The sequence below is a fragment of the Conger conger genome, chromosome 5 (assembly GCF_963514075.1).
Source record: "Conger conger chromosome 5, fConCon1.1, whole genome shotgun sequence".
Lineage (NCBI taxonomy): Eukaryota > Metazoa > Chordata > Actinopteri > Anguilliformes > Congridae > Conger > Conger conger.
In genome coordinates, this window is record NC_083764.1 from 27,245,988 (window position 1) to 27,265,887 (window position 19,900).

The following is a 19,900-nucleotide window of genomic DNA, read 5'->3' on the forward strand; positions in this document are numbered from 1 at the left end:
TTGGGCAGATTACTGTGTTTATCGAGAAATACAGCCTCTCCTCTGGATTTTGTATTAGTTCAATAGTAGCAGCAGCAGTAGTAATTGTATCCTTACTGTTTCATTCGGTAAAAAAAAATAAAGCCCATTCCGATGTAAAAGTTACACAGTAACTCAGTTAGGGATACTGCATTGTTTTACTGTGTCTGTGACCGCAGAAAGAGCGCGGTGAGTGGCGCAATGATAAAACCTGGCATATTAACGGTCTCCAAAAAATTGACCACGCTCTGAAAACCCAGAGACGTAAATGTAATTGGGTGTTTGGGATATGTAGTTTTTATAAAATCATTTTCATCCCAAATGGTACATTATAGAACTACATTTCCCTATCACTTGTGCTTCGACAGGGGTCCTTGTAGTCTTCCTGTTTTAGGGCGGCCAGTTTAAGTTGCCATAGCAGGGAAAAGGGAAGTCCCAGCGCAGTAACAGTTGTGAACACGAATAAGTTAGCAACTCTACGGATTCGTTCTGACGTTTGCACTCGCAGGTAAGAAACGATAAACCAGTTAGCTAGCCATATTTCCTTCACAAGTATTGTAGCCCTGCTTTCAAGTTACGGGCAATATATGGAAATCAAGCCAATACATGGACGCTTAGCAGGAGAGCTATTTCCGTTAATGTTACTGTTAAGTTCATGTGATGAACGGTTCCCTAGTGATAGTAACGGTGTTGGCTGTTTGTGAACTTCTTCGTAACCACTCGCATTTGTTGTAATGTGTTGTCTTGTTGGCTGTAGAAGTGGCGATTACCATGGGGGTTGATCACTGTCAGGTAGCTAGCCAGCTATCTATCATTGCCTTAAAATAACAAGGTTATAACAACTGAGCTGTTAGTAACTAATGTGCTCCACAACTCTATGGCATGTTTACAAATTGTGGTTAGCTGGCTACAGTTAAGGGCTACAAATGCAGATGGTGTCACGAATATTAACAAATATATGCGAGAATGCACCGTTCATTACATGAATTTGAATTAATAGAAGATGTTAGAACATTATTTTGTTTATGCGCAATAAAATGGAACTTCAGTGATGTATGAATTATTTTTCACCCTGTCTGAACTATTGTCTCGGGTTAGAGAATTACATTAAATTCACTTTGCAGTCGATCTTATCCAGAGCATACTAGCCTATATCTAAAACAGAGAACATCAGTGTCCCAGAACTTGCTGAACAGAGAGGTCTGGTTTAGCTTTTTTGAGCTTCGGGTGATGGTTTTCCATTTAGCTCCATTCTAGACAGGTCTGAGGTGCCTGTTGAGACCAGTATATCATAGAGAGGGAAAGAGGTGCCCTGGGGGACACCTCTAGAATCGCAGCATTGGGATTGTGACAGCCCATTAAGACCTTTTAAAAAATATATTATATTGCCTTATTCATTATTCATTATTATGAATTCATTCATCTTTTCGTATTGGTGAAACTCCCTATCAGCTTGATTTGAGCTACCATAAACTGCAGAAATGAACCAGAATGTGTTATCGTTATATTTATATGCTTTGTAGTTGACCTGAGATTTGGAGAAAAAACTAAACAAAACAAAACAAAAAAAAAAGATATATATATATAAGATATATATATATATATAAGATGTATATAATATATAAAAAACATATATTTTTTTAGTGGAAAGAATCGATTCAGTTTTATGGGTCGGTTGTCCTCCAGTATAGCAGATGAGTCAAGGTCACATGATTTGTGACGTCTATTAAGAACGATCCATAAAAGCAAAATATCTGTGACATTGAGCTGCAGTCTGGGAAATGTATTTCTTTAATGCTCTGTGCCTTCAGTAAAGTCTGATTTGTAAGTCTGCAATCATGAGTCCTTGATTTTCAGATGGTAACCTAGGTTGCCAAGATGCCAGATTAACCTTAGGTGAGTAAACAGCCTCCAGTCATTATCCTAGTATCAGGATTTGCCTGGTGAATCACATTTCTTGCCACACACTCTGGTGAAACTACCTCCTGTGATGACCTTTCCAGGAGCCTTGCCAAGAATGGAGAATACCCAAGCTGTGTCAAATATAATTGTTTTGGATTCAAATATTTTTATACGCTTTTCCTGAGCTTGTCTGGCATATTGGAATTTAAGAAATACTCTCAGAAAGTGCAGACCCTGCCTTCTGGTCTTGTCGTTTGGGTCAATTGCACTAGGCAAGATCAATTCAGTTTGAATCCGAAACAATTCCGTATTTGGACCCAGTGTGATAATAACTGATGTGTTCCTGTTCATGAAACTGTTTTCCAGGGGTGCTACATGAAGTTTGGCAGTGAATAACCAGAAAATATATACAGTATGTACATTGATCAACCACAATATTAAAACCAGTTTTTTCATCATTAAACATGCTTTAAACTGTATTATGTCTATAAAGACTTAATATTCCATTATATGGTATGTGTACATATATAATCAGATAATCATAAGTGAATTGCATTCAAAAGTTTAATTTCTAAATGAAAATGGATTAAAAAAAAATGCAATTCACTTATCTGTACTACTTATATATGCAGATAATCATATCATATAATTCAATAGTAGGCTAAGTGTTTATAGACAAATTAATACACTTTAAAACATGAAATCATGGAAATACTGGTTTAAGTTTTAATGTCGTGGCTGATTGGTGTATATGTCATATTTGTACATTCAGTGTAATATATATGTGTGTCTCAGATTTTTAGGCAGCTAATTTTGCACATTTAGATATTCCTGTTTTGGTGAATTGTTCTCTCTTTATTTTTTTTTGCAGTATCCAACTGGAAAATGGTGCTAATTTTGGTGACTGTCTAAGTGAAGTTAGTACAGGATCCTCAGCCAGTATTGCTTCAATGTCAGATCCATGGCAGAATCGTCCAGCGAATCCGACGCTTATCTGCACAGCAGCAGAGGCCGCGATATGCAGTCCCGGAACAGACGGGGAGGAGCCGGCGTGGACACGGACATTTCAGCCAAAATAGACACTCTGGCGCATACGTTACAGGTATGTTTAACACCTTGTGCGTCGCATTTGAATTGTGGAAATTTGAGCAGAACATGATTTCATAGCATTTCATAACACTCAGTACACAGAGAAAGAAAGAATTTGAGGAGAATTGATGAAATATATGCAAGTAGTATTTAAAATAAATAAATAAATTGGTGATCCCTGCTTTTAGATCAGTTTAATTATACAACTCACCTTGCATATGAAATAACTCTTTCGTGATATTCTGCAGTCTTCATGGGATTCCCAAAACATACTTTAACCCCCCATTTCCTGTGTCAGGAATGGCAGTTCTTTATATAAGATTTGTGCTTACTGTTGCCAGGATACCAATAGAAATCTACATAATGTGGACAGGATGCTGGGTAAATACAGGGAACACACAGATGACCAGGCTGAGGTCATGGCAACGGTAAGCATGGACACTCTCTGTTCGTTTTATCGTCACATTTTAATTCTGTTACAGACCTGTACATGCGCACAGGTGACGGGTTGTCTCGGAGATGTCTCTGCATCATTGACTGGAGGGTAATATTCACTGCTTGCTTCTGATTGGTCCAATCCTGGCTGGATAAAATAGGTTCTGAAGGAGTCTGAGCAGCAGCTGTGTATCGGATACCGTAAGTGCAGCTGCTAACTGGTATCGGACTTGGGTCAATTTCGTAATTGTTTTTGATTCAAATGCTTTTCTGTGCTCAATTGATCTTTCATGGTGCAACTGAGCCAACCAAGAGAATCAGAAGGCGGGATTTGCACTTTTTGAGAGTATTTCCAATACCCCAGGCAAGCTCTGTAAGGCATAGAATAGTATGTGAATCAATTGCGAAAACAATTGCATAAATGACCCAGGTTTGATTAGTTTGTGATTGGTGAAGGACTCTCCACCGATGCTTCTAATTGGTTCGCCCCTGGCTGTCTGCAGCTGAGAGAGGACCTGGAGGAGTCGATCCAGCAGCTGCGCAGCCAGCGTCTGCAGAGGGCCACGGCAGCCCGCAGCACGTCCGCCTCCACCCTGCACACCAGCGACCTGGATGCCGGCTCCGCTTCTGGTGAGAAACCTGCTTCAGTGTAGCTCTGCCTCTGGTGAGAAACCTGCTTCAGTGTAGCTCTGTTTCTGGTGAGAAACCTGCTTCAGTGTAGCTCTGCCTCTGGTGAGAAACCTGCTTCAGTGTAGCTCTGCCTCTGGTGAGAAACCTGCTTCAGTGTAGCTCTGTTTCTGGTGAGAAACCTGCTTCAGTGTAGCTCTGCCTCTGGTGAGAAACCTGCTTCAGTGTAGCTCTGCCTCTGGTGAGAAACCTGCTTCAGTGTAGCTCTGCTTCTGGTGAGAAACCTGCTTCAGTGTAGCTCTGCCTCTGGTGAGAAACCTGCTTCAGTGTAGCTCTGCTTCTGGTGAGAAACCTGCTTCAGTGTAGCTCCGATTCTGGTGAGAAACCTGCTTCAGTGTAGCTCTGCTTCTGGTGAGAAACCTGCTTCAGTGTAGCTCTGCCTCTGGTGAGAAACCTGCTTCAGTGTAGCTCTGCCTCTGGTGAGAAACATGCTTCAGTGTAGCTCTGCTTCTGGTGAGAAACCTGCTTCAGTGTAGCTCTGCTTCTGGTGAGAAACCTGCTTCAGTGTAGCTCTGCCTCTGGTGAGAAACCTGCTTCAGTGTAGCTCTGTTTCTGGTGAGAAACCTGCTTCAGTGTAGCTCTGCCTCTGGTGAGAAACCTGCTTCAGTGTAGCTCTGCTTCTGGTGAGAAACCTGCTTCAGTGTAGCTCCGATTCTGGTGAGAAACCTGCTTCAGTGTAGCTCTGCTTCTGGTGAGAAACCTGCTTCAGTGTAGCTCTGCCTCTGGTGAGAAACCTGCTTCAGTGTAGCTCTGCCTCTGGTGAGAAACATGCTTCAGTGTAGCTCTGCTTCTGGTGAGAAACCTGCTTCAGTGTAGCTCTGCTTCTGGTGAGAAACCTGCTTCAGTGTAGCTCTGCTTCTGGTGAGAAACCTGCTTCACCGTAGCTCTGCTTCTGGTGAGAAACCTGCTTCAGTGTAGCTCTGCCTCTGGTTAGAAAATGATCTGGTTTTCAGTTATTTTTTGCCTTCAAGAGTTGACCTTATGCACTTATGTAAAATAGTGACACGTACGTTGGAGGCTAGCTCCACCTCCAATTATTATTATTATATACTTTATTTAAACTTGTAAAACCCCACAGCTAACCCAATGACGGAATTTAGCGGGGGCCGAAGGGGGTTTTGCGTGCTTGTCCTTCTGGCGTTGCTGGGAGAACATTAGTTGGGTTAATTATTATCCTCCGTACAAGAACAGAGCACAATTATGTTTAAGAATATACTGGGTCCGTTGCCATGGGTCGGATATGGATTGACCTGCCCCATATCCCGCTTATAGCTGGCCAGAAACGGATCAGTACAATTCTTAATATTCTCCGTTCTCAAACGGGGCCGTATTGTACGCTTAGTGGTTACTATAGTTTTACTCGTTTATCTGACTCCATTTAAAATATAATTTAGAAATTTGGGTTTGCAACTTACGCGGACCTCGGGAGTGATTACATTCGACTTGTACCTGCGCCACCATTACTCAATAGATGCTCCCGGGATTAGCATTACTGCTGAAATCTCAGTTCGGTGGAGAACTCAGAGGCTGAGGGTCCAGTCAACACAATACATGCAAACCTGCCATGATAGTTGCGAGCCCAGGTCGGCGTAGCATTAACTGGGCTCCTTCGAGCTAATTTGGCAGGAACCAGCGCCATAACGCCCAAGGGTTCCCTTCGCACCAAATCACAAGAGCCGTGCGTCCCCCGACCCTTAAGGGACAGAAACTGCTGGCCGCACAGCTTAGAACTACCACAGGTGTACCGCCCCGCCGATCGTCGGTCTTTGGCCACCATTTCCCCCTGAGTATTCAGTTGTAATTTAGGCTGAAAAGGTATAAGATGAATTAGAGTCATGGAGATCACGCAAGTTACAAACAAAATAGTTTATTCGCAGACAGGTAGGTTATTAGCTTTAGAATATCACAATCAAGTATAAAATACACAAATTAAGAATAGAGATAGAGTAAATAATCATACCTAGCCTGCTTGGACTACACACAAACACAGAGTATAGGATATGCCGTATGGAAAGTCGAATACGATCTTCCTGATACTTACATACACGTACAATATGCTGTGTGGGAAGTCGAATACGATCTTCCACTGCTACACATACATACATACATACATACACAAGACATGTTGTGTGGGAAGTCGAATACGATCTTCCCAGATTGGTCTGTCTCCCTTGCTTTTATGTCAAATCATACGTTTGAAACCAGGCGGCAGTGCCATAAATCAACCTGGAGGGGTGGTCAAATCTGGAATTTAGACCCCCACCGTTGGGGGTTGTTGAGTAGGGAAAATGAGATGATTACCAGGAGAGGACGTGTAGGTTTTCCCTTGGGATACTGAAACTATAGTTTATTAAATTCCATTTGGTATGAAATGTATCTCATCCGATTCCTTGATTTTATCAGATCACATCCATACCAAACAGATTACCCTTATGTTTTATTATGTTGCAGTTATCATGAAACTTCCCTCCTGATTATCCATTTTACATGCAATTCCTGTTACCATTACATAAGACTTAATGCAATAATACAAGGATCACATGGGCAATGTTTTCAAGGTGTTACCGGGTCTATTTACTATCTTAATAGCAGTTTTGAATATTTAATCTAGGAGAGCAGTCACCGGTGTAATGACAGCAGTGCCCAAATGAGGGCAATGTGGCATTGTCCGGAGTCTTCCCCCTTGGAAGTGACCAGGTATGGGGTCACAGGGAGGTCACCAATGTTCGGGAGGATTCTTTTCCCATGACCCAACTGGCCTTGGACCACTCATACATCTTAACTCCCCAACAGGTAGTCTAAACAACATTGAAACCCCAGCTCTCAGGCCCCTCACAAATGGCAGCCCTTCCTGACCTTAACCACTATGCTACAGGCCGCCCCATCATATCTATGAATGCTGTAGTTGGGAGTTTTCATGATAACTGCATTATGCTGTAAATATGTTTTTGTGCCTCTCATGGTAATATACCTTTGGGATAAACCTGATTTGGGTGAATGAAAGGAAAGGAGACATCCCAGACTGTTTGGTTTCTTCTCCTTATCTCCGAAATCCAGGCCTTAGTTCTTGACCCTAAAAGTGAGTCACCCATCTATAATTTACAGCCAGGCCCACCAGGCAGGGGGCTAAAACACATGGCTTCTACAGAGACAACTTTTGCCCAGTTTCCCCTCGGCTCCTGAATGGTTATGCTATCAAAGGTAGACTGTTACAAAAACTAGACCATTACACCAGTCACACTGAACCAATCAGAATAACACCAAACATCACTATATTCTGACCTGGGATTATCATGAAACATCTTTATACCATCTCCAATATTCCTGTTCTGGAATGTGAGAAAGGAAGGTGCCTCTAAGAATCCTTCTCTAGCTCTCCCCCACAGACATGTGTGCCAACGGTGGGGGCTAACAATGTATGCTCCAGGAGGGGGAAGTCAGCAAGCTGACCAGCGCATGAGACCAAATGTTACTTATGACTGGCTTACAGATTCCCCCCCATGGCCCCGAGGGACAAACAACACAGTTCCAAGGGGTCACTGTGAAAGCCGTGGCTGTACATGTAATTCCCTGCGGATGCTTGGGGTCTCAATCCCGACAGTGTTGGCACATGCAGGGGGCTGAGCACCGAAACAGCAGGGGTAGAAGATTTTAGGGAGTGGAATGAGGCTGGTGATGACGGACCCTCAGAATACCCAGTCCCACCAGTCCCACCATATGTAGGCATCCAGGGCAGAGCTGGTAGAGGAGCTAGCCCTGGACGACCCGTTGCACCAGGTCCATTAGGTCAGTCAGAGACCACGCACACTGTCCAGAAATAGTGTCCTTCCACCAGAGAGACGTCCACCTCCAGCGGAATTCTCCTCAGAACGCAGATCTGACCCATTACAAAGTCCTCAATCACTTCAAGTGACTCGCTGGAGAGGTCAGACCTTCATGCGTGAAGGAGCTCATCTCGCTGATGACGTACTACTGTGGGTGAGACACTTGGACGATCTCAGCGTGGCCATACAAAAACTGAACACTATACTACATTTGGCACAAAATGGGAAAATATTGTTAGACATATAATCATGGCAAGATGTTTCATGACAACCAGTGCGAGTGGTGAATTTGGTCTTCATGTCCCTTATAGAGATCTGCACCAATACGGTGATCTAATTTAAATACCTGATTCTTCACTCTTACGCAGGTTGAGCGTATGGTAGTGGAATTTAGATAGACCTGTTTTAGGTGAATCAAAGGAAAAAGAAACCAAGAATCCAATATAGACAGTACAACTATTTATAGTAAACATACAAACAATACATAGACACATTAATGAGGTGGATAAAGAATATTTATCTTTGTTCTGACACAATCCACCTATGCCAGCCTAAGGCTTTAATGAACTCCCTTATGACATGACTAGGGTTCTTATGCAGACAAAAGTCCAGAATATCTTGCTGGCAGCAGCAAACCAACCCTTGGCATATGTTCTGCAGGCTAAGACACGCTCGATGGTATGGGTCTGATGGACAAGTGAACGGCTAATAGAATGGAGCGCCTGCACTTCAGATCTAACAGCCGTGAATATATTTTTTGTAAACTATGAATGATATGTTTGAGACCAGTGATCATCTGGTTTACCAAACTTGATGAAATTTAGGATAATGAATTATCCTATAAGTATTTGGATGGCACGTCTGCCTAAGAATTCAGGAACTAAATTATCGAGCTGTGCCTGTAGCCATGCATACTACTATATTGCAGTATATCGCATGCAGAACAGAATACTGGGACGGTTAAAACTAACATATACCAAACACAAGATGTATAACGCAGCTATTTGCTTCAAAATATAAACATTTCTGCAGGATGAATATCTGCCCAAATCCATACGTCCAATCAAAGAATGATTAAAAACAATAAAAATATACACATTTATGCAGGGTGAATATCTGCATAAATCCGTAATCAAATTAAAGAATTAATCAAAAACAATAAAAATATATACATTTATGCAGGGTGAATGTCTGCATAAATCTGTAATCGAATTAAAGAATTGATCAAAAACAATACATCAAAACCAAAATAAATCATACACTCCCTCAAGATAAACCATTGAGAGTGCAGGTTCACTGCTCTTACAACAAGAAACACCACACGTGACAAACACTTAGGGAAGGAGAGACAAGACGCACAAAGGGAGCAGTGGGAGCTGTGAGGGGGCAGTGAGGAACTGAGAAGTTTGAAACTGTGGGGGGAGTAGAATGACCCATAAATCAGTCCTTGCCAGAAAATGACCCCACTCTTGTTATGTTTTATGCCCAGAGATGTAAGAGGAGGAATTGCTTCTTCTCTTTTACTCTGAAATTTGCTTAAACATTTTTCATTTGGAACACCTTCCAAAATATAAGCCAATTCAGTGTTACTGGGCTATAAAGACCTCTCCTGTTGTAAACACCTCACCGTATAGGCACAGATGCCACAGGTCACTGTAAATCAGTGAAAACTTTAAAGGGTTCCTTTCATGGCATTAACTGGTTTATCTAAGGTCTAGAAAATATTCTAATATATATATTTTGTGTTAGTGGGAGAAACCACACAAACATACAATTAGGTTTTTAAGTACACACATGTCTCAGTTAATCTAACTGGCATCCAAGTAAGTATATTAGTATTATTAACTAACAATTCTTAAATGACATGCACAGACATGCAGTATACCGTATATAACAATATAAATTCTCTGCATTCACAGTGGTGCAACTAGAGCACACAAAGTGAAGCAGAGGAAACTAATATGGTACACCAAGATGGACTATACATTTGGCCTATGCCTAAATAATTGAATTTATCCTAATAGGATAAATGATGTAATCAGGGAATTCATCCTTTTTATTAAGAATGTATCCCTACCAGGGCAAAGTTTATTTGACATTTATTACAGAACACTTGTATATTTAACTATCCACATGCCTATAACAAATGCTTTCCAAACTATAGCCTATGTATTTAATTACAAGTATACAACTGTTGCCAATACAGGTAGCACATGCCAGAGGACTCAGTTTCCAGCAGCTCAGAAAGACAGAAATTCTGTGAGGCGACACCCGACCCCAGTCTCAGAGGTCTAGACATAGGCACCACGTGCAGAATACCTTGTAGCAGCGCATCAAAGGGGTGGAGACTTATATCTGCTGTGGCACCCAGCAGCCCTATGACGTAACATCGGGCCTAGTATACAGAGATATCGCAACCACTGATACAGGCCTCAATCACTGAGATTTAAAACTGCTGCTCCCTACGGACGGATACCCGATAGTCTCAAGTCTTGTTATAAACACCATACTTGTTATAACCACCACAATCAAAGGGCTTGAGAAGTATACCCGCCGTGGAACACAGACACCCTGGGTTCAGTATCAGCACTCTCCAGACTCTGCTTCTAGGTCTGGAACCTAGAACCTAGGCTATGCCCCTGATTCAGCACTCAGTTGCAATTTACAACAATTTCTGCAATTATAATGGAGACGCTTGCCCCCTTTAACGGAGCTCAAGCTTACTCTAAAATTAATATTATATATGCGCATCCTAACAGACCGCACACATATATGTATTATTATTCAACTTTCAAAGCTTACCAGCTCATAAACCACTCATCCCTTCACACAGTTCTAAACACTTTTACCTTCTCTGTGACATGCTTGTTTGCAAACCTGTTGCTACCGAAGCCTACTTGCTCTTTAAGCTAATAGCCACAGCAACACAGCGCAAGTACAAAGCATGCACATCAACATTCTCTCTCTTTACCTTCTCCAATAATGACGTTACATACCCTGAGAGGTAGTAACCTGCAAATATGACTGGATTCTACGGTCCCAGCCCTGTCCAGGATATTTTGATTCCCTAAACAGTGTACATGCAGTAAAATAACACAACTCTCCCTAACATATGCTGATATGAAAGAAATTGTGCTACTCACCACACCAAGGACAGCAAAACCAGATGGAAGAAAAACCACACACCCGTGGTAACGGGTATCATGCCGGAATGCAACAACACCACCAGAAGGAGCAAACTTCAGACACCTCACCCATTGTAAGCCTCAGCAGACGAATCTCACATGGATGAAAGCTGTTCAAGTCGAGCTTACCAACTGTAAAACTCCAGATTCCACACACATGCATGAAATTTGATCACATCGGCAGACAAATCTTAAATGAATGAAAATTTGATCACGGAATGAAATTTGATCATGTCGGGGTCACCAACTGTAAAACCCCACAGCTAACCCAATGACGGAATTTAGCGGGGGCCGAAGGGGGTTTTGCGTGCTTGTCCTTCTGGCGTTGCTGGGAGAACATTAGTTGGGTTAATTATTATCCTCCGTACAAGAACAGAGCACAATTATGTTTAAGAATATACTGGGTCCGTTGCCATGGGTCGGATATGGATTGACCTGCCCCATATCCCGCTTATAGCTGGCCAGAAACGGATCAGTACAATTCTTAATATTCTCCGTTCTCAAACGGGGCCGTATTGTACGCTTAGTGGTTACTATAGTTTTACTCGTTTATCTGACTCCATTTAAAATATAATTTAGAAATTTGGGTTTGCAACTTACGCGGACCTCGGGAGTGATTACATTCGACTTGTACCTGCGCCACCATTACTCAATAGATGCTCCCGGGATTAGCATTACTGCTGAAATCTCAGTTCGGTGGAGAACTCAGAGGCTGAGGGTCCAGTCAACACAATACATGCAAACCTGCCATGATAGTTGCGAGCCCAGGTCGGCGTAGCATTAACTGGGCTCCTTCGAGCTAATTTGGCAGGAACCAGCGCCATAACGCCCAAGGGTTCCCTTCGCACCAAATCACAAGAGCCGTGCGTCCCCCGACCCTTAAGGGACAGAAACTGCTGGCCGCACAGCTTAGAACTACCACAGGTGTACCGCCCCGCCGATCGTCGGTCTTTGGCCACCATTTCCCCCTGAGTATTCAGTTGTAATTTAGGCTGAAAAGGTACAAGATGAATTAGAGTCATGGAGATCACGCAAGTTACAAACAAAATAGTTTATTCGCAGACAGGTAGGTTATTAGCTTTAGAATATCACAATCAAGTATAAAATACACAAATTAAGAATAGAGATAGAGTAAATAATCATACCTAGCCTGCTTGGACTACACACAAACACAGAGTATAGGATATGCCGTATGGAAAGTCGAATACGATCTTCCTGATACTTACATACATGTACAATATGCTGTGTGGGATGTCGAATACGATCTTCCACTGCTACACATACATACATACATACACAAGACATGTTGTGTGGGAAGTCGAATACGATCTTCCCAGATTGGTCTGTCTCCCTTGCTTTTATGCCAAATCATACGTTTGAAACCAGGCGGCAGTGCCATAAATCAACCTGGAGGGGTGGTCAAATCTGGAATTTAGACCCCCACCGTTGGGGGTTGTTGAGTAGGGAAAATGAGATGATTACCAGGAGAGGACGTGTAGGTTTTCCCTTGGGATACTGAAACTATAGTTTATTAAATTCCATTTGGTATGAAATGTATCTCATCCGATTCCTTGATTTTATCAGATCACATCCATACCAAACAGATTACCCTTATGTTTTATTATGTTGCAGTTATCATGAAACTTCCCTCCTGATTATCCATTTTACATGCAATTCCTGTTACCATTACATAAGACTTAATGCAATAATACAAGGATCACATGGGCAATGTTTTCAAGGTGTTACCGGGTCTATTTACTATCTTAATAGCAGTTTTGAATATTTAATCTAGGAGAGCAGTCACCGGTGTAATGACAGCAGTGCCCAAATGAGGGCAATGTGGCATTGTCCGGAGTCTTCCCCCTTGGAAGTGACCAGGTATGGGGTCACAGGGAGGTCACCAATGTTCGGGAGGATTCTTTTCCCATGACCCAACTGGCCTTGGACCACTCATACATCTTAACTCCCCAACAGGTAGTCTAAACAACATTGAAACCCCAGCTCTCAGGCCCCTCACAAATGGCAGCCCTTCCTGACCTTAACCACTATGCTACAGGCCGCCCCATCATATCTATGAATGCTGTAGTTGGGAGTTTTCATGATAACTGCATTATGCTGTAAATATGTCTTTGTGCCTCTCATGGTAATATACCTTTGGGATAAACCTGATTTGGGTGAATGAAAGGAAAGGAGACATCCCAGACTGTTTGGTTTCTTCTCCTTATCTCCGAAATCCAGGCCTTAGTTCTTGACCCTAAAAGTGAGTCACCCATCTATAATTTACAGCCAGGCCCACCAGGCAGGGGGCTAAAACACATGGCTTCTACAGAGACAACTTTTGCCCAGTTTCCCCTCGGCTCCTGAATGGTTATGCTATCAAAGGTAGACTGTTACAAAAACTAGACCATTACACCAGTCACACTGAACCAATCAGAATAACACCAAACATCACTATATTCTGACCTGGGATTATCATGAAACATCTTTATACCATCTCCAATATTCCTGTTCTGGAATGTGAGAAAGGAAGGTGCCTCTAAGAATCCTTCTCTAGCTCTCCCCCACAGACATGTGTGCCAACGGTGGGGGCTAACAATGTATGCTCCAGGAGGGGGAAGTCAGCAAGCTGACCAGCGCATGAGACCAAATGTTACTTATGACTGGCTTACAAACTCAATAACATCATAGGCATCATAACATTAAAATGGCCACAGCTACGGTGATTACAATCAATCACAGCTGTGGCCATACCTGTCTGTAGGGTTAATATTCCCCTCCTGGTACCACAGGAGCTATCAATTTATGTATTTTATGACAGTGATGGTCATGCTAATAATCTTATTTTTTTATTTTTATTTTTTATTTTTTCCTCTGTTTCATGAAAGACGGCCATCGCTACTTTCCCACCTCTCCCCTGAGGGACTATGCTGGCCCAGAGACGGCGGGAAGAAGGCGATCGAGGTCCGCCACCGTGCGATTCAGGGACGCCGGCAAGAAGGAAGACCACGTAAGAGCTCCGACTCTACTCCGGGGTTTAAGCCTGAGTTGCACTTTGTCGCACAACCGTTTTCATTTATACTTCAGCGAGGTCTGCGAGGGCTCTGTCGTCTCTATGGTAACAAAATGTCAAACTGACGTTATACATATTTGAAAACACGGTGCAGCCTGGTATGGCATATGAATGACAATGAATTTTACTGTTTCATCTGGCTTTCCAATCAATAACTTATGTCCGTGACAAAATTCTACAGGTACAAATAGTACAACACTTTTTTCAGTTGAAAATGTATCATTTTCATCATACGACACAGTATGGATCAAGCTTTACTGGTATAAGCTTCACCCCTTCCTCTGAGGATTACTTTGGTGTGAGCTCTTTTTCATATTCCTCCTAGGCAAATGGTAAATGGACTGCATTTATATTGCGCTTTTATCCAAGCATTTGCAATTATTACACTAAATGCCTCTCATTGACCTATTCACTCCCCAATGGTGGAATGCAGCCATGCAATCAGTTCATCGGGAGCAATTGGGAGTTGCTGGTAACCCTCTGACTGCTCACCCCAGGGTTCCTTGTGGTGTAGGGTGATGGCGGCTGGAAAGAGTCTGTGGAATTAACTGTCTCTGTGTCACGCAGTGCTCTGTGTCTCTCTCAAGGTGCACAGTCTGCATCAGTCCCTGCGAGACCTGCGCAGCGACCAGATCCGCCTAGGGGACGACGTGGACCGAGAGATCCTCAGACGGAACAGGTAACTTCCCACCCGCGTTTTCCCCCTGAGCTCCGCCCATAAGAAAGGCTTCTGTATCCAACCCCGTTATATGAGGGGTTTGGCGGGCAGCCATTGTAATTTCCTTTCAGTCTTAGCGCTTTTGCGGTATGTCTTCATCCAATTCCAGTCAAAACTTTATACAGAAACACTGTCACTCCACTTGCATTCCAACTCCCTCATTATTCAGCAAAGACATTTATCCAAGACCACATGACTGCAAGAGGCCGGCTTGTATTTCATGTTACATTTTCATATTTTATATGAATTATAGGCACTTTATTCGGAGAGCAGTAGCAGCTTGCATTAGGTTGTGTGCTTTCATGCGGCTGGATATGGACTTAATCCGGTGGTCCTGGAGAGCTGCTGGGTGTGCTGGTTTTTGTTTTCGCGTTAACATCAGCAACCAATTCAGATCCAAGAAACCACATTAGGAGAGTTACTGTAACTGTAATCAACTGCTTTGATTGATCAATTAAGTGTAACAACGAAAGCCAGCCTCTGGCTCTCCAGTACCAGGAGTGAGGACCAGTGAATTAAAATGGCAATCTGTGATTTCCTCTGTTTTGGTGGATTCAGTGGCCAGCCACGGCCATTAGCAGTCATAACAGGTCTATTCTACACTTCAATTCCCATAGTTCCCCACGACATAAAGATTTTCCTTTGTCTGATTGTCGCGGTGGTTTCTTTTTTACTTTCATCCATTGTTGTAAAGTTACTGCAAACAAAGCCAACTGTGCTCAAACTCCTCCTCTTGTGTTTATGTCACTCAAATTCTCCTGTGTCACTGCCAGAACTATGTGACACAAACTAAATCTCTGCACTCCGGTCGTTTCTTCCACAGGTTTCTTCCATAGGTTTCCATTTCACACTTACTTACAGGGCAGGAGTGGAGCCACCAATTTTTATAAATAGAAATTCAATTAAATAATTCATATGGAAATAATATACAAATATATGTCTCAAATATGGTATGTGTTAATATGAAAAAATCTTCGATTTCCACTTAACTGACTTCAGAAGTACCCTGGGAGGCTATTTCTTTCACCCTCCACACCCCTCCCCCCACAGTAATATTTTGAATAGTGCATAATATGGAGAACTAATTTTCCTGGAATAGCGGCTCTTTTTCTGTGTCATAGGACAGAGGTGGAAACCAAGCGGACTTTGGAGCGCCTGTCCGAGAGCCTGGTTTCACCCCAGCGTGTGGAACCATCGGTGAGTGACAGAGACAGAGACAGAGACAGAGACAGAGACAGAGACAGAGACAGAGACAGAGACAGAGACAGAGACAGAGACAGAGACAGAGACAGAGACACACACTTGAGTGCTTTACAGTGATGAGGGATGAACTCGCCTCCAATGTGTAGCTAGGTGGTGTTAGAGAGAACAATGTTTTTGCCAGTTTGATAAGGTGGCAGGTTTGGAATTTCATTATATTTATTTAGCAGATGCTTTTATCCAAAGTGATGTACAATAAACAAATTCCGAAGGTCATAGTAACAACTACAGATGAGGTCAAATTTACATAAAGTATCAGTTGTCTACAGCCATGAAGGCTAGTCAGTCAGTATGTTATTTCACTGCATGTACTCACACATGCACCCACGGGTGTGTGATTACAGGTGTCCTCACGTGTGGAGAGGCGTCTGCAGGAGATAGAAAAGGAGATCCGGTCAGAGCGGAGGTGTGAGGAGAAGCTTCCGGGGCAGCACGGGAACATGTCCAAGGAACTGCAGCAGGTGAGAGACACATCCCTCCAGCACCACATAATTAGGGTTGTTCTTTTCATTAGGTTTTTTCCCCCCCATTCCCCTTCTTGTTTTATGCTTTATATTGAATATTTCCTTTGCTTTGAGAAATGTGCTGTATAAATAACTTATTCTTATTATTCTTATGGAAGTCTGCCTTTTTGGACTGGTTTGCCTAATTTTTTCACATACGGTGTGGATGATGTCATTCAGTAATCATCCACAAGGAGGCAGTGTTTATCCTTGAATGAGACTCTCCTCCGTTCTATAGCCTCTGCAAATGATAAATACCAACTGATTTACATTGTTATAATTTGAACTGAGCTAACGAGACGACGCCACTCCCCCAGGAGCTGGGAATAGAGGATCTTGTACAGTAATTAAGAGCTAAAGCAGGGAAAAAAGAGTTCTGTCTTTACCACAGATGAAGAAAGGTGCTTTTTAGCTGCTGATTGCATGCTCGCGAGCAACAAGCATCACATCTGCTGCTTCGAGGGCTTGTCTTTTGTTTCCTGCATTTTTTGTACGGTGCAGGCCCTGAATGGAGGGAAATGAAAAGCCTCCATTCAGAAACAGGAAGCACTCCGTGTTGTCCCCAAAGCCAGAACACAAGACACTTTTATTCCGGAATCTTCTCGCCTGAATTGACGTTAATTGAAGCGCAAATACAATGCTGGTTTATTATGTTTGGACTATTTCTTATTTTGTGTATGTACTGTGCAGTTTCTATGTCTTTGGACAGTTGGTACAATTTCAGTTCTTTTGGCCCTGTATTCCACATTGGATTTGAAATTGAACTATGAATTTTCAATTAACCAAGTGCAGACTGTCCCCTTTATTTTGATGGTATTTGCATCCACATCCAGTGATGTGTATAGGAATTGCATCCATTTTTATACATTAGTCCCTCAAATTTTAGGGGACCAAAAGTAATTGGACAGCTTCTCAGCTGTTTATTATTCGGGCAGTGTATTCAATTGCCTCCTTAGTGCAGGTATGAGTAAGCCAGTATCTAGCCTTGATTCTTGCCTTTTGGTTGCCTTCGGAGTCTGTTATTGCTGTTTGTCAACATGAGGCCAAGAGTTGTGCCAATGACCATCAAGGAAGCCATTATGAGGCTGAGAAATAAGAAGAAAAAAAAACGGATACATGGGCTAAACAATAGGCTTTCCAAAAGAAACTATTTGGAACATCATTTAGAAGAAAGAGAGTACTGGATTCAAATCCAATGTGCTGCACTCCAGAGCCAAAAGAACAGAAATTATACCGACTGTTCAAATACATATGGATTACACTGTATGTCAATATTTGTGAGTCACTGTCTCCAAAGGTTAAGCACATGCGAAAATTTGTTGCTCATAGTTATATTTTTCCATGGACAACTATCGTAGTTCAACTGCAGATGCAGCTGTTTGAATCTATGGTTTAGATCAAATTACTTTCTCATCCTCAATTCAGAATGTTATTTCTGCAGCTTGATTACTTTGTGTTGCACAATATAAATGTTACTGAACATATGCACATGAAAACACACAAACAAATAAATATATTCAGGTGATATTAGGTGAGCTATGCTGTGCATTTCTATGGTGAGAGGTGAGCTATGATTATGCTGTGCATGTCTATGGGGAGAGGTGAGCTATGCTGTGCATTTCTATGGTGAGAGGTGAGCTGTGCTGTGCATTTCTATGGTAGGAGGTGATCTATGCTGTGCATTTCTATGGTAGGAGGTGATCTATGCTGTGCATTTCTATGGTGAGAGGTGAGCTATGCTTATGCTGTGCATTTCTATGGTGAGAGGTGAGCTATGCTTATGCTGTGCATTTCTATGGTGAGAGGTGAGCTATGCTGTGCATTTCTATGGTGAAAGGTGAGCGGTGCAGTGCTCTGCTGCTTTTTTGTTTGTTCTTTCAGGCTCTGAGAAGGCGGGAGGATGCGGCTGGTGAATTCGAGGAGGCAATGAAGAGCAAACTTCTGAGATCCGAGTGTGAGAAAAACAAGGTATGGACGTGCGAGAGAACGAGTTCCCCATCTCCTCTCCTTTATGAACTTTTTGTTAGGTCATTGCTGTGCAACCTCATAGCATCTCCTGGTATGCTGATCAGCTGATGGAGTCCAGTGACTAAAATGGAGCCTCTTTTTTGAACATGTACACAATCTCTGCAGAATTCATAGCTTTCCGAAGTAAACACACAGAGTGGGCTCTGTGTGTATGTGATGTGAACCATACCCATTCCCAGTGCTGATGAAAGGATCGTACGTAAGATTAAAATGTACAGCTGAACGGCCTACCTGTACATCCACCAAAGAGCTCTCAGCTGGATTCCAATGAGTGTGCCACAGGCACGCCTGGTCATATCAGAGTGTTTCTGTGCCTGGCAGACCTGGGTCAAATGCGTAATTGTTTCAGATTCAAATACTTTTCTGTGCTCTGATACACCAGGCAAGCTCAGTAAAGAATAGAATTAACAACAGAAAAGTATTTGAATCCAAAAGAATTGCCTATTTGGGGAGGCCCAAAAGTAGGGAGTCAACTGGAAGCTGGTGTGCAAGTTTTCCTGGGACGCTGGGAAATTTTCCCCGCCGATGCGTCTCAGAGTAGCAGGTGTGAACCTGTAGGTTCATCTGAATTGTAAATCGCTCGATCAGTGGAGAATATCTGTACATTGTGACACTAATTCGCTCGGGAAGCACTCCGGTCCTACGGTAGGGGCAGCCTGTAGTGTAGTGATAAAGGTAAATGACTGGGACACGCAAGGTCGGTGGTTCTAATCCCGGTGTAGCCACAATAAGATCCGCACAGCCGTCGCCCTTAACCCTGCATTGCTCCAGGGGAGGATTGTCTCCTGCTTAGTCTAATCAACTGTACGTCGCTCTGGATAAGAGCGTCTGCCAAATGCCAATAATGTAATGTAATGTAATGGTAATTAATTATATCGGCGTGTGAGCAGTTTTTCACTCGGGACATTAATGGAACTGCATTTTCCTTACAAGTAGGCCAGACAAAATGTGATTCTGTCACCATAGTTACATCCAAAAAATAGGAATTCTGAAGAGGTGGTGGTGGTCCTTATCCACCCCTATTGTTTTCTTTTTCTGTTTTAACAGAATGCTATCATTCCTGTGGCCTTTTCAGCTCTTGCGGCCTTTGAGTTTGGTCTCGAGGAAATGAGATTCTCTTGCCTCCTCAGCCGAGGAGCTTTGTAACCGACATTCGGCGAAAGAGCTCCTGATAACAAAGC

At 42.7% G+C, this 19,900-nt stretch overlaps 1 protein-coding gene across 1 annotated transcript in view; it reads left to right on the plus strand.

Moving 5' to 3' along the window:
• Nucleotides 1–416: 416 nt before the first annotated feature.
• The window catches only part of LOC133128708 (centrosomal protein of 128 kDa-like), a 74,218-nt gene continuing 54,734 nt past the window's right edge, over nt 417–19,900 (plus strand). The window contains exons 1-10 of the mRNA XM_061242427.1: nt 417–526; nt 1,876–1,914; nt 2,792–3,022; nt 3,351–3,437; nt 3,948–4,074; nt 14,026–14,147; nt 14,798–14,889; nt 16,050–16,125; nt 16,533–16,649; nt 18,573–18,659. Coding sequence (XP_061098411.1) covers nt 2,882–3,022; nt 3,351–3,437; nt 3,948–4,074; nt 14,026–14,147; nt 14,798–14,889; nt 16,050–16,125; nt 16,533–16,649; nt 18,573–18,659 — 849 coding nt within the window. The 5' untranslated portion in view covers nt 417–526; nt 1,876–1,914; nt 2,792–2,881. The remainder of the gene's footprint in view (nt 527–1,875; nt 1,915–2,791; nt 3,023–3,350; nt 3,438–3,947; nt 4,075–14,025; nt 14,148–14,797; nt 14,890–16,049; nt 16,126–16,532; nt 16,650–18,572; nt 18,660–19,900) is intronic.